General features: G+C 46.9%; 2 protein-coding genes and 1 long non-coding RNA gene across 5 annotated transcripts in view; 1 reads left to right on the top strand and 2 right to left on the bottom strand.

The window, feature by feature from the left end:
- Positions 1–11: 11 nt before the first annotated feature.
- On the bottom strand, positions 12–3,334 carry SMPD2 (sphingomyelin phosphodiesterase 2). Its single transcript, XM_024755586.1, has 10 exons — positions 2,832–3,334; positions 2,528–2,624; positions 2,336–2,412; positions 1,887–1,980; positions 1,649–1,738; positions 1,321–1,403; positions 1,063–1,195; positions 863–967; positions 529–682; positions 12–427 (listed from the first exon to the last, which is right to left on the bottom strand). The coding sequence occupies exons 1-10, from the start codon at positions 2,879–2,881 to the stop codon at positions 39–41; spliced, it is 1,272 nt and encodes a 423-aa protein (XP_024611354.1). The 5' UTR covers positions 2,882–3,334; the 3' UTR covers positions 12–38.
- Positions 3,335–3,446: 112 nt separating this feature from the next.
- The window catches only part of PPIL6 (peptidylprolyl isomerase like 6), a 31,342-nt gene continuing 20,198 nt past the window's right edge, over positions 3,447–14,590 (top strand). Inside the window, exons 1-5 of one of the 3 annotated variants that reach the window (XM_024755598.1) lie at positions 3,447–3,580; positions 6,658–6,753; positions 9,882–10,070; positions 13,386–13,448; positions 13,553–13,700. In XM_024755598.1, coding sequence (XP_024611366.1) covers positions 3,479–3,580; positions 6,658–6,753; positions 9,882–10,070; positions 13,386–13,448; positions 13,553–13,700 — 598 coding nt within the window. In that variant the 5' untranslated portion in view covers positions 3,447–3,478. The remainder of the gene's footprint in view (positions 3,581–6,657; positions 6,754–9,881; positions 10,071–13,385; positions 13,449–13,552; positions 13,701–14,590) is intronic. The other 2 variants (XM_024755614.1, XM_024755608.1) reach the window with 2 other exon arrangements.
- The window catches only part of LOC112406678 (uncharacterized), a 38,530-nt gene continuing 27,576 nt past the window's right edge, over positions 3,637–14,590 (bottom strand). Inside the window, exon 3 of the long non-coding RNA XR_003004604.1 lies at positions 3,637–3,768. This is a non-coding gene — a long non-coding RNA (uncharacterized LOC112406678). The remainder of the gene's footprint in view (positions 3,769–14,590) is intronic.

Below are 14,590 nucleotides of genomic sequence, written 5' to 3'. Positions count from 1 at the left end.
CTACAAGGAAAAAGGCAGCGCCACCAAAGTGTCAAGCTTTATTGTTCCTCTGCTCTGTCTCCCTCCTGCTGCCCCAGGAGCCCGGCTGGCTGGGACTCTGGGCCCAGGTCCTGGGCCTCCCTTGCCCTTCCCAGCACATGCTGGAGCTCGGCTCGGGCCCGACACAAGCCCTTGGCCTCCTGCACGTGGAAGAGATAGAATGCACCCGCTGCCAGCACCAGTCCTACACTGGGGGTCCAGAGCAGTACAGCAACTTCCCTGATCTCTCCTCCAGCCGCCAGGGCACACAGCAACACCAGGAGAAGAAGCCCTAGACCAATCACGTAGCCAGCAATGGTGGCCCACCAGCGACCTTGAGCCATGCCTTGGTCCAGTTCTGTCCAGGCCTCCCTTAGCACACTGATCAGCGGAGACCTCTCTGCTGGTCCTAGAACAAAGCAGGACAGTGGGGAGGGAGAGTGAGGGTCTGAGGGAGGGATGGGGCTGCCCCATGGGGAAGGGCCAAGGAAAAGGATGGGGCTGACTCACCATGGGTAGGGCTGGGGTTATGCTGGGGGGGGCTGTGTCTCACACACAGAGTAGCCATCAGCGCCTCATGATCGGAGAGGGGGCTGCCGCTGTGAGGCTCGTGGCCTGTAGTAGTTCTGAGAGTCTTACAGGAGATGTATAGCCCAGACACCGCCTAGAAAAAGAGCCAGAGAGAAATTTCTGAGAGCGCCTTTCCCAGAGAACCAGTTCCTGGCTATCCCATTCTCCAGCCGCCACTGATAGCGACTAGACTAGTTAGACAAAGAATCAGCAGAGGCTGATATGCCATGAAGAGAGACAGAGGCTGAAGGCACGTTGCAGGGAGACGCCTGACCTTATAAAGCACGTAGTCGATGCGGATACCCAAGGGGAACTGCTCTAGCTCCTGCCGGTTGACGTAGCAGTTCTGCGGTACCATCGTACAGCCTTCTTCAGGACCCTAGGTGAATAGTGGGCTTGAATGAGGATGCAGGGGGAAGGCGGAGGGAGAGAGGCTGAGGGTGTAGGTGGGGAAATAACCAGGCAGGTCCTCACCTTGAAGTCCCGAGTCTCCAGATAGGCATCCTGCAGTCCCGTCCACTCCTTCAGCAGGCGGCAGCCCAGGTCCTTTGGGTGCAAGTTGAGGTCCCCACACAATAGAACCACATCAGCTTTCTTGGACGTGTGGCTGGGGGAACCAAGATGGTAAGGCAGAATTCTTCCCTCACCAGCTCTGCCCTAAAAGTGGGGCCTTAGCCACCCTCAGTTCCTGGGCCCCATCCCACTTCCCCTATCAAGCCCAGGCTCACACACTGGATGAACTGGGCCAGTTCCCAAGCTTGGGCCACACGATGTGCTAGGTAGATGTCCTTCTGTCGATTGTACTCGGCATGGAGCTGAACAAGATAGAGGAGATAACTGCAGATGAGACTGAGGGTCCCAAGGGCAGGAGTAAATCAAGCTTGCATCTGTCACTTGGCACGCCGCTTGGTAAAATATGTGTGAACCTTGCCTACTGGCCTTAGGAGATCCTGCTGCCACGCCTCACCCCAAGGCAGCCTGGCTAAAGGAGGAGTCCCATCTTCTCCCTCCCAGGACCAGGCCGCCTGTCCCAGCCTTAAGCACTGCCGCCCTCACTCACATGGGTCACGTAGGCGTTGAGCACCAATCCACCCAGACGGAGCACCAGCAGCCCCACGGCCTTCCCACAGAACCAGTCACCGTGGTGGATCTGCAGGCAGGAGGGGGCGGGAACTCAGGGCACTGCTACCCTCTTTCTGCCCAACCCCTGCAGCCCTAGGAAGGCCACCTCCTTTACCGTGTGTTAGGGGGCGGCGGGGTGGGAAAGGGAGGTGGAAGAGGTCAGAGGACAGGCTCACCATGTAGGGGTAGCCATTGAGGGTGAAGACGTGCTGGGTGAATTCCTGGATTGGGTGTTTGGAGAAGACACAGAGACCACTGCCAATGATGCCACTGAAAAGCCAAGTCCTAGTCAAGAGCCACAAAAGCAGGGAGAGCAATACCCAGCCCCCTTCCCCTCCCTTGTCTCCCAGCTCTTATCAGCTACTTTTTCTCCCTCTGCTGCTGGTACCACCCCAGATCAAAGCTCAAAGAGACGGCGTTTACGTGGGCTGACAGGATGGCCTGATGATAAATCTGATGAGCTGAAGAGCTAGATCTTCCTCATTCCACCTTCTCCTGCTCCCACACTCAGAAGAGAGGACGCTGGGGCAGAGGGAGGCGGAAGCAGGAAGCACGGGGAAGGGCTGGCTGGCAGGGCCAAGGGCCTCCAGCTGAGATCAGGCTTCGGGGCCGGTGGGCTTCTCACCTCCTGAAGTAGTGTGCTGCTGGGTAGGCGGGGAGCAGCTTCTGCCTCAGGTACTGGAAGTCCTGCTCGCTCCACACCTGAGGGGAGGGGTGACGATACCTGCCGGTCCTTCCCCCAGGGCGGGAGCCCCCGCCCGCGCCCCAGCCGCCCCCACTCCCGCCGGGCTTCCACACCAGCTCCGCGCGGCCCCACCTCCTCCAGGAGAGCTAGGTCGAAGCTCTCCCTGTTCAGAAAGTCTCCCAGGCGCTTAACGCGGTCGGCCCGGTGCTTGCTCAGGTAGGGAATGCCCCTGAGGACGAAAAGCGCAGGGGAGGTGACGGCTGGGGCGCTCGGGGCAGCAACGGAGCTGGGGCCAGGTGCGGGCCCCGGAGGTAGGGGTTGCCCCGCACCCCGAGGGTGTAGGGCAGGGGAGCGCCGTGGGCTGGCTGTGAGAAAGGCCTCCTGCCTCTGGCGAGGGGGACGGCGGCCCCAGACCCGGGTCGGCGGGCGCACTCACCAGCAGTTGAGGTTAAAGACCCTCAGTCGCAGGGAGAAGTTGGGCTTCATGGCAGGGACGCTCGGCGGCGCGGGACGGCTCGGCCTCCGCAGCGACGGCCGCGTTGGGGACAGAGGCGGGCGGGCGGCCTTCCCCGCGGGGAACCGCGCACAGGTGGTCGCCCTGCTCCCGCTCTCCCGGGAAGGCCGCGGCCCCGAAGTGCCGGCGCCCGGGGACTGACTCCCGCGTTACCCGGGCAACCGGCCGGCTGGCCCCAACCTGGCTGAGCGGCAACCCGGAAAGGCGATCTGCGGTGAAATCAGGCGCTGACTGGAGGCGACTACCGCGCTGGAGGACCCTGGGCTTGGGGTCCCAGAGGAGGTCCGTGGATGGGGAGGGGGCGGCGGCGGCGAACCACGCTGACGCACGCTAGGCGTGGGGTCCCTGTTCCTTTTCTCCGAAGCTCGTCGCTGGTGGCGGCCGCCCACGCGCCCTCTCCAGCCTCTCGACCGCCTCAACATCAACAGGCACAAAGTTGAGGAAAGGCCGGCCCTTCGCCGACCGCCCCGCCCCCGGCCCCCTCCTTCCGGCGAGCGGCGGGGGCGGGGCCGCGTGGTTGCCGTGGCGACGCGCTATGTTTGTGACCCGAGGAGTCCCTGCGCGCAGCCATGGCGAACAGCTCGCAGACGCCGCACGAGCAGCCGCTACAGGTGAAGGTGGTGGGGCTCTTCAAAAGCTCCAGCTTTCAAATTGCGAAGAGCGCCGCTGAGGTAACCGCGAAGAAACAACCACAAGGGCGGGAAGGCCCGTCCCGCTTCCGAGTCGTGCGCCTCCTAGTGGCGGGGGTCGAGGTTCAGGGAGGGGATGTCCCGGCCGGGATGGGCTGTCTCTGGATGGATATCTGCGTCCAGAGGGCGAGGGCAGGTCCAGGCGGGAGTTACACTTCGAGAAGGGCTACCTTTAAAGAGAGATCCGAGCGAAGGAATCGTTCAGAACCTTTTTGGGAATAACACACATTTTATCCCACGTTAATTTTTTTTTTTTTTTTTTTTTTTGCGGCACGCGGGCCTTCCCACGTTAATTTTTAACTGAAATTATAGATTTTAAAACTTTGTGAAAAAAATGTTACCATATAACTAGCTGATTTTTTTACAAACTCCTTTCCCAAGTGATTTTTGAAAACTATTCATTCGGGGAGGGTTTTTGTTGTTGTTTTTCTTTAAAGTTTCTATAGCAGTCACTGCATTCCAATTGAATTAGGTGCTTATGGGATTTCTTAACAAATGACCCACAAGTGCTTTGGAGATTACAGACATTTCTTTGTAAACATGCAGAACAATGTAAAATGAAAAACACTTTAAGTAACTGGAAGAATTAGGCCAGGTCAGTAATGCCGCAGCATTCCTACAACCCGAATGCAGGAGAAATGTAGAAGTGTATATAAAATGTTGAAATGTAAAATTCAGCACTTCTTTGGGGTTTGCTCCAGAAATGCTGTTGTAAGATTATGCCAAGCTTCTCTCCTTCAAAACCCCACTAGACTCCAGGACAATGCCTTATTCATGTCTGTATCTCCCACAGTACCCAGCTGGATACTTGAAACAAAATGTTCCCAAATAGAATCAATCTTAAGAAATTCCTAACTTCTTACCTGCTCCAAGTCCACAGAGTTACAGTCTGAATTTAAATCAAGTCAGGAAATAGTGACTAATTTGTGGAATAGGTAAAGTTGACATCAAGATGAAGAGAACAAGTGATAAGAAGTCTGTGAAAATGATACATGGATCATTAAAAGAAGTAGAAATTATGGACTGTGTTAGCTGGGCTGATAGGATCAGCAAAGTTATATGGCTCAAATTGTATTTAATAAGTGTGAGGGATTTTTTTTCTCTTGTTTTTCTTAGCTCCTTTTCTGAAGGCACATGTTTTCTCCACACTGTAGAGAAGACGTTGGCATATTTTTTTTCTGTAAAGTCCACATATAAATTTATTAGGCCTTTGGAACCATAGGTTCTCAGTCATGACTACTCAACTCTGTCCTTGTGCAAAAGCAGCCACAGACAGTATGTAAATGAATGGTGGTTTTCCAATAAAACTTTTATTATGGACACTGAAATTGGACTTGCATATAATTTCACAGGACATGAAATGATTCTTCTTGTGATTCTTTTTCAACTGTTTAAAAATCTAAAAATTATTCTTAGTTCTCAAGTCTTACCAAAACAGGCAGTGGTCCAGCTTTGGCCTGCTGGCCACAGTTTGCCAACCCCTGTTGCAGAGGACACTAAGTCAAGCAAACAACGTCTTTATTATATTAATAATGTTAATTTTCACTTTCTTAAGGTTTGCCTACCGTAGCTCTATTTGAATATGAAAATATATGAATGTAAATTCAGTTAGTTCTATGTTAATAAAGGATCCTTGAATATATTTCCAACATGATCACTTGTGAGCAATCCCTGATGCCTAATTAACTGAAAGATTTAGATTTATAAAGAGTATTACATAATGTAGTCCCTTCTGGAACAAATTATGAAGAAAGCATGATTAAGTATGCTTAATTTGAAAACTATTGGGCTTATTAGTTATTCCAGATGGTCCCTCAGAAACAGCAGTCATCCTGCACAACTGCCTTAGACAGAGCACAGACGCTGGAATTGAGAAACAGGACACATCAGCTGTTGGTTGGGTACAGCAGACTAAGAAGGAAATGGCCAGATTGCTGTTGCCCTCTTCTGCTACCCCTGGTCCCAAGGCAGGGTACACTCACATCCTGGCTTTCTCCCCCTTGGACTGTCCACCCTGGATGAAGCACGCCAAGTCAGTGTCCCCTTAGACCACAACAGAAGTGGCCAGATGACACTTTTCCCTTGTTGGTCCATTTACTTCTCAGACTTGCTCAGAAAGGTGATGCCTCACTGTTACTGCCTCAACTGCCTTCCCTTGCTTTAGGAGGAGGCAAAGTGTAACATAACAGGAACCAAAACTTTTTTTTTTTGGCAGATGTTGTTAACCAGTAAGAATTTTCTCTGATTCATACAGACAAAACAAAATACATTAAGTCAATACATGCTCAATGTCTAGACCAAAACACATTTAATATTTACTTCTCTTTTTCCCAAGGGGTATAACCACAACAATATCCTTTTGGTCATTCTCCATATGTCAGTGAATTAAAGCAATAACATTTATTTTAGTTAAAAGTATCCATAGAGGGGCTTCCCTGGTGGCGCAGTGGTTGAGAGTCCGCCTGCCGATGCAGGGGACACGGGTTCGTGCCCCGGTCCGGGAGGATCCCACATGCCGCGGAGCGGCTGGGCCCGTGAGCCATGGCCGCTGAGCCTGCGCGTCCTGAGCCTGTGCTCCGCAATGGGAGAGGCCACAACAATGAGAGGCCCGCGTACCCAAAAAAAAAAAAAAAAAAAAGTATCCACAGATCCACTGAGGTTTAGTAAGAGTTTAATTTAGGGAAAAACTGGTCCTAAAAGAACATGGCAAGTCACAAAACTATTGGCATAAACTCACTTGTACATTTGTTTATGCAGTTGCTATGTGTGGATGGTCCACTATGTACCAAATATTGAGGCCAGTGGGAAACTAAGACATAGTCTTTGCCCTCAAGGAGCTTATTCTCTTAAGATGAGAGACCAATTAGTATGGCCTGGGGAGGGACTTACTGGAGGTAAGCACAGGGGCCTCTGGGAGCTGGCAAGGGGTATCTAAGCCAGACTGTGGCTTGGGTGTATGTTGCATAAAACTTCCTGAAGACCCCATAAAAACTGGGGGGAATGATTTCTACTTTAAAAGAGAACTTACTCTAAAATAATTATTCTATTTTGAAACCTAGAGTCTGAAGAGTAATTATCCATCCAAATTTGAAGACCCTATAATAGTTCCTGTTCAAGAATTTGCATGGGATCAATATCTACAGGAGAAAAAAAGGGTAAAGGATATTTGCGGTGTGGGAAATGAGCCAAGTTTTGCCTGATTTATTTACATATGCATTGGTTTGGAAAAACTGAAGCAGTAACTTTGATACAACTAGATTTTATTTCTCTAAATTATGTACTTTTCCTAAATTATTTCAGTCATTTTACCAAGCTGATTTTAAGAAAGAGTCAAACATTTACAGAATTTTCTTTTAGAAAGCATGTGATAAAGGTAAGTTTTAAACTCTTAGTGCTGCTATTTACTCCTGCCGATGGCTACCCCTCTTTCCCGGCATATCACTTACTCATACTTCCTGTGACACCCGGGCACTCAGGTTACTGTGGCCTGGCACTCTTTTTGGCCCTAACTCTGGAAGGTTTCAGTGGTGTCCAGCACAGATATAGCAGGGGAGCATGTAGGGTTGCCTAGGGGAGCTCTGATGGTAGGCGCCAACTTCCCACAGGGTAGCCGTGTCCTAATGGAAGCTTCCTTCTCTGCATTCTCCCCCCTAACAGTACCCTTGGAGAACTCCAGACCCTAAGGCTGGCAGAGCTTATCCAGGGATGGCAGATTGGTTTCCTCTTGGGTGCCATCCCTGATTAACTGGTAGTGCTGCCTGGAACATGTGGCATCCTGGCTCAGATACAGCTCACGCTGGGGGGCAGACTAGAATGGGTACGCCTCCTGCTTGTCACCCTTGGCCTAGTCCTGTGGAGAGTCCCAGTCCTGGCTTCCCTGCCCAACCGCATCTCTCAGTGGCTGAGGAGATCCCATTTCCCCTGACCAGAGCAGTTTTGATTGTCCTGTGCTAGATTGCACAAGGACGTCCTGTGATTTACCATGCAGATGGTGCTGCTTACTTCACTGTCTGCTCAGTCACATGAACGGTGCAAGACTGAGTCAGGAATGCCATATGTTAAGTCTCATACCATTTTCACAGCCACAGTACATTTTCATTATATAATTCAAACAGAACCATAACAAACACTTACCTATGGTGCTTATTATATGCCAGGCACTATTCTAATGACTTCTATAAATATTAACTCTAATCATTGCAACAACTAGGGTGACCAGTGGTCCTGGTTTGCCTGGATCTGAGGGGTTTGCTGGAATGCACGAATTTCAGTGCTAAAGCTGGGATGGTCCTAGGCAAATCCAGACAGTTGGGCACCCTAACGTAAAACAATATGTTTTTCTTCATTTTTATCACCAAACTTCCTAAACTGCCTATCGTATCGTGCTCTCCACCTACAGGAGAGCCACGATTTCAGGCTTCGTGGTTTGCACCCATTCCTCTTCTGTATTCCCACCATACTCTGAAACACTGGTGTGGATTCCATTCTGCAGTTTCTGACCCTTGTCAGCCTGAGTTGCTAACCTTGAGCTGTTTTGTGTTCTCTTCCTTCTGCTTTTCTCATGGGGCCTGAATGAGGCTTCCTAGGTCATCAATGCTGCTTCTTCCCACATATCCTTAACTCCTGTCTTTCCTTTCTTCCCTCCCCCTCCCTCATCTCCTGGATACTTGCCACCTTAACCTCTTCTTCCTCTTCAGGCCAGCTTTTTGTTCTCCTTTCACATAAGCATTGTCTTATGTTATACATAGTGCTTCTTAGCACATTTGAGGTTAGTTTGCACTGGCCTCAGTGCTTCAGCATAATGTAATGCCAACCATGAGGGATGGCTTCAGAGCCTCTGGGAAGGCCCTTTTTCCCCCTCCAAAAAAAGGCAACATCATATATCTTAGTGCTGGAAAGCCCTAGAAAACATCGGGTCCAGCCTGCTATCTTGAGGCAGGCGATGAGGGCTCCTCATGTATAGAAGACACCCAGACAAGGCACGTAATTTTCAGCCTCCGAATAAAGTGTACCTGCTACTGCATTTCTCCTACCAGGCTAGCTAAAATATCCACAATTAAACTTTCCCTCCCCTTTTTAAAGTTTTGTGTCCTGTAAAATGTGAGAACCCTGATGAGTTTCAACATTCCAGGGACTCCTGACCCATAGGCTCAGCGACTGACAGTTCAGCATGAACAAGTTTAGGAAGTGAGGAATCTGAAGCGAACTCCTCCTGAGAGAAGAGCGGGGAATGGAGCACGCTGGCAGCTGAAGGCAAACCGTTCCCCAAACCGGCGTTTCTCCAAGTGCGGTCTCCAGACCAGCCGCAGCAGCAGCGTCCCATGGGATGTTGTTAGAAATGCAGATTCTCAGGCCCCACCCCAGAATCAGAAACTTGGGGTGGGGCTCAGGAAACTGTAATTCTGACTGCCCACTAAAATTGGAGAACAGCTGTCCCAGATGATGCATGGCTTTGCCAGGACTGGCACCGGGTAATAATAAACCAGATCTACTCAGAGGCCACATTATTCAGTGGCCACACACTGAGGTTTAGGAGGTTGGCTGGCAGTGCTGTATGGATAAAAACACCAATGCACTTCATTCTTAGGGGCTTAGGGCTTAAAAGTGTTAAGGAGGAACTTCCCTGGTGGTCCAGTGGTTAAGACTCTGCACTTCCACTGCAGGGGGTACAGGTTTGATCCCTGGTTGGGGAACTAAGATCCCACATGCTGAGTAGCCAAAAAATAAATAAATAAATAACTTGAGTTAAAAAAAAAAAATTGTTATGGAAGGTGAGTTCTCTTCCTCACGGCCCCTGGTGTGTCCCGCAAACTGCTGCTGGCCCTCAGGAGGCATTTCCTCACCTGGTCTGATTTCCCTCCATCAAAAAAGCATTCTTTCCATCCTTCCCATTGAAAACCATGTCTTATTTAGGACCCCTAACCAACTATGCCTAGAGTAAAATGTGCTTCAGAAATGAAGCTAAAAGATTGCATTTTGTTTTCAAATTAATATAACAAGTATGCTATGCACACAGACTTTTATTACCAGATTACCATCTATTTTCTAAGATCGTACCATTTTAAAGATCACTGTTAGGTCATTCTTTGATTTCAACACCGTCAGAGTCTTGAAAATGTTCTTAAATTCCCTTTGAGAGCAAAATTCTGAAAGACGGCAAAAAATACACTTTAAAGATTCAGTCCTAGGGTTGATTCAAGCTCTGGCTTGTGGGTTTAGCTAAGTCCCCCCCCATCCCTACCCCCACCCCCCACTACATTTTTTTGGTCCTTTTCCTTTACAGGAACTTAAGAATGAAGTCTGGGAATATTCTTCCTATGTGATGTGTTTTATTAACGATCAGCTCCTGGGTGATGCACTTGATCTTCAGAAATGGGCCCACAAAGTGTGGGATATAGTTGATTTTAAGCCTCCTGCACTTTATGAAGCACTTACTATGGATTATTCTGCCAAATTCTTAAGAGACACGAAGGCAAGTTGCACTAATTTTTTAAAGGAAAATAGTGGAATCTTTGAGCATTTACATTGATTGACCATTAATTACTGATAACCTAGCAAAGGGAATATAAAAGAGTAAGAGACTAGGTTAAGTTCTCAGTGACCTTATGATCCAGTTGCAAAGGATTCATGGCAGGGTTTGGCTTGGTGGTGTGTAAAGCAAGCCTATCTCACAGCAGGCAGATGGCATCGGGAGAAGATCATCCCTGTTCAAACATTTCTACTCCCCGCTAGAAGCTTATATGCATTAATTGTCATCTATTTAAAAATATTAAGACCTTCCCCCTCAGAGAAGGTCAAGCCTATCCTTCATTCACCTTTAGCATGAAATATTTTAATTAATACTTTCTAACACCTAAGTGACAGCTACTGCACTAGAGAATGGCAAGTTTGAGAAGGTGACGTTTTAAAGTATGACACATAGTTGTCAAGAGCAGGACTAGACAAGCTATGGCACTGGGGAGGTTTCCAATGGCAGAGGACAGCTAGGAAGCATGAGGTCCAGAGAGCAAGAGACAGCCATCAGGGTGGAATGGCAATAGAGGTAAAAGTATGTAATTTTGCTCAGAAACCTTGTAGCCAACAGCTACCACATGCTGAAAATTATTTCACGCCCATGGTGGCCTGTGCCTACATAAAGACCCAGTGCTAGGATCTGAGTTGTGCAAAGGCAAAGACCTTGTCTCGTTTACCCTTGTTCAACCACTGACTTGAACAGAATCTGAAACATTGGAGGTGCTCAGTGAATATTTTGTTGAATAAACAATGCACTTGGAAAATGCTTGAAACTCTAGGGTGTGGGGAGGAAGTTAACATTCATAGCATTTCATTCCCAAAGGGTCAGGAGTCTAGAAGTACATGGTGTTCTCTGGGAATGGCAGGGGACAGCAGGGAGGCCAGAATTAGTGGGAAACGACACTGGGAAAATGAGAATCAGTCAGGATTCTTGGTGCCAACAGTAACAAGCTGTTCTCACTAACTTGAGGAGAAAAAGTATGTATTAAAAGGATGTTGGGGGGTCTTCCCTGGTGGCTCAGTGGTTGAGAGTCCGCCTGCCAATGCAGGGAACACGGGTTTGTGCCTCGGTCTGGGAAGATCCCACATGCCGCGGAGCGGCTGGGCCCGTGAGCCATGGCCGCTGAGCCTGCACGTCCAGAGCCTGTGCTCCGCAACGGGAGAGGCCACAACAGTGAGAGAGGCCCACATACTGCAAAAAAACAAACAAACAAACAAACAAAAAGGATGTTGGTAACCTCACAATTGACAGGAAAGCTGGAGAACCAGCTTTGGAAAGCAGGCAGGAACCAAGGGAGACCTGGCAGCAGGAAAACATGGCCAGAGTCACGCCCCAGGAATGTGCAGCCAGGATGCTGCCATGGGTGCCCAATGGCCCTAATGCTGCCTTCACTGAGCATAACTTCTCAGCTCTCCTTGGGTCTTCGTCACTTCCTAGACATCTAAGGCCCCGGGCAGGAGCACCTGACTAGTTGAGCCCAGGTTATATCCCCACACCCTGGCTCACACATAGTGGGGAAAGAGAGGAGGTTCTCCAGAGGCTGGTGCAACCTTGTGAGGAGTTTCTCAAATAGGAAAGGTGCTTAGATGTTTATAAAAAACAAACAACAAACAAACCCCAAAACCAGATCCACTAGAGAAAGGTTGAACTTACTGTCCACTCTTAACCAGTTAGTTAGATTTCATCCAGAAGGAAGCAAGCCAACAGAACTTTTCATCAAGAGTATGACAACATCTTCTTTGGTGTTTCGGAAAAAATTTTAGGGCTGTGACCAAACGGTACAGTGGGGAAAGCTTGGTGGCAGGGCGGCCATTTGGAAATCTGCTATAGTAGTGTGAGCTAGAAATAATGACAGCCTGAATTAATTAGTGGCAGTAAGGAGAGAGGACCCAGATTCCGGAGAAAATCCTTGGATTTTTTGCACAGAGGCTAGACTTTTTGTGCTGAGTAAAACCCAGGGACTTGTTTACTTCTGGTTTGGAACGATATAGCAGACAATTAGGTTTGGCTGCTAGGTGACATTATCTTGTGTCACAGTCACTTACTCTCTTTTCATTAGAATTTTTAGAATTATCTACTCTTAACAACCACATAAAGATAATATATTGATGCCCAGGGAAGTTTAATGATGTCTGAATGGACTCACTCACTTCAGAAATCAATTATGACTTGCAATATGTCCTTTTTCTTCCTAAACCTATGAAGTTTACTATATTATGCCTCTTATTCTAAAGTTATAATATTCTTTTATAATTAAGAACTTGTAGTACAGAAGCTTAGAGGCACAAACAATTAATTATAATAAGTATGGATGTAATACTTCATTCCTGGATGCCAGATATTACAATACTATTTCAGTCTTTTAATTTAAAAAAAAGCTTAGAGCGACATAAAATAATGATAGTGATACAACTAAAAGTGATTTCATTTATGCCTCCTAGATTCTTAAGAAATAGGGCAGGGCAAATTATGTACTTGTTAAATCAGGCAGCATTTTTATATATGAGAATGGTGCCTAAGAGTTGAAATGTATTCCATTAGATGTGTTCTGCTCCCTAAATGAATGCTACTGTGATGGACAACAGTGTTTTCACTTTGGATGCCTCTTTGTAGGGCTAGACAAGGGCTCACAAATGTTAGTTGTCTCTACGAGAAAGTATGTCAATTGAAATCAAGAGCTGGAGGTATCTGGGAGTATGAGGTCACAAATGAAATAACTCAAAAGCACATCATCCTCTCTTTCCTACCCCTGGTATGGTACCTCCTATTCATATAGTGGCCTTATTTTCCTGCTCAGAAAGACTATGGCCTGGCTCTGCTCAGCTAATCTGTGCAGTCTCTGAAAATCCAGAACACACAGTAACCAAATCCATGGGCTCATGTTGGATCTTTTCCCAGAATTACTCAGGAAAGAAAAGAATTCCCAGTCTGCTGCTTTTTCCAGAGGGAATGACCAGTGTTCCTTTCCACACCCAGTTTGTGATGCAGTGGATATATAGGCCATGTGCTGTCAGTCTTGTGTGATAGGTTAATGTGATTCAGAGCTTTACCACTTAAGGGTTTTAAAAAGCATGTTATTTAGGTAGTAAAATTTTGGTATAATGAAACAAACATCCTTAAGTCATTCTTTTAATTTTACTGTTACATTATCTACTGTTAATGCTGTCAATCATCTTATCACTGAAAACGTTATTCTATTATATTTTTGGTCATTTCTAAAACTTTCTGCTAAAACACTGACCTGCATTACCTTCTTCTCTCTAATTTTAATAGCATGATTTTGTGTTCTTGGACATTTCTATTGATTTTTATCCAATCGGAAGATTGATTTTTGAGGTAAGAGGTTTTTGGTGGTTGTTTTTTAATAAGTTGGGGGGAGTGAGAATCTCTGTCAAAATGTTAAGTTTTTAATCTATGAAACCTTTTCTCTTTATTTTTAGCTGTATTGTGATACATGTCCCAAAACATGTAAAAATTTTCAGATCCTGTGCACAGGAAAAGCAGGGTTTTCCCAAAGTGGCATCAGGCTACATTACACAGGTTCCATTTTTCATCGAGTGGTACGGAATGGTTGGATACAAGGAGGAGGTGAGTTTAAAAGCTTAAAAACAACTTAGTTGCAACATTAAATCAAAATGTCCAAACTTTTATTTATCTGCCTTTGTGAAATTCATATAGAATTAGATATATTTAATATTAGATGTTACATATATATTTAAAGGATGTTTTATATGGCCAAATGATGAATTAAGATATTCATACTTTTTAAAAAAATTCCCTGCTTATTAAAATAAACAAATCTAAAGTGTGTTACCAGGAATATTACAGGTTAAAAAGTAATACAAGCAAGTAGGATAGAGCAGAAGCAAGAAGAACTACAATCCTGCAGCCTGTGGAACGAAAACCACATTCACAGAAAGATAGACAAAATGAAAAGGCAGAGGACTATGTACCAGATGAAGGAACAAGATAAAACCCCAGAAAAACAACTAAATGAAGTGGAGATAGGCAACCTTTCAGAAAAAGAATGCAGAATAATGATAGTTAAGATGATCCAGGACCTCAGAAAAAGAATGGAGGCAAAGATCAAGAAGGTGAAAGAAATGTTTAACAAAGACCTGACCTAGAAGAATTAAAGAACAAACAAACAGAGATGAACAATACAGTAACTGAAATGTGGAATCAGTAGCAGAAGGAATCAGTAGCAGAATAACTGAGGCAGAAGAACGGGTAAGTGACCTGCAAGACAGAATGCTGGAATTCACTGCCGTGAAACAGAATAAAGAAAAAAGAATGAAAAGAAATGAAGACCAAGAGACCTCTGGGACAACATTAAATGCAACAACATTCACATTATAGGGGGTCCCAGAAGGAGAAGAGAGAGAGAAAGGACCTGAGAAAATATGTGAAGAGATTATAGTCGAAAACTTCACTAACATGGGAAAGAAAATAGCCACCCAAGTCCAGGAAGTACAGAG

This window comes from Neophocaena asiaeorientalis, unplaced genomic scaffold (assembly GCF_003031525.2).
Source record: "Neophocaena asiaeorientalis asiaeorientalis breed wild unplaced genomic scaffold, Neophocaena_asiaeorientalis_V1.1 scaffold105, whole genome shotgun sequence".
NCBI classification, from domain to species: domain Eukaryota; kingdom Metazoa; phylum Chordata; class Mammalia; order Artiodactyla; family Phocoenidae; genus Neophocaena; species Neophocaena asiaeorientalis.
This window is presented reverse-complemented; position numbering and strand designations above follow the sequence as displayed.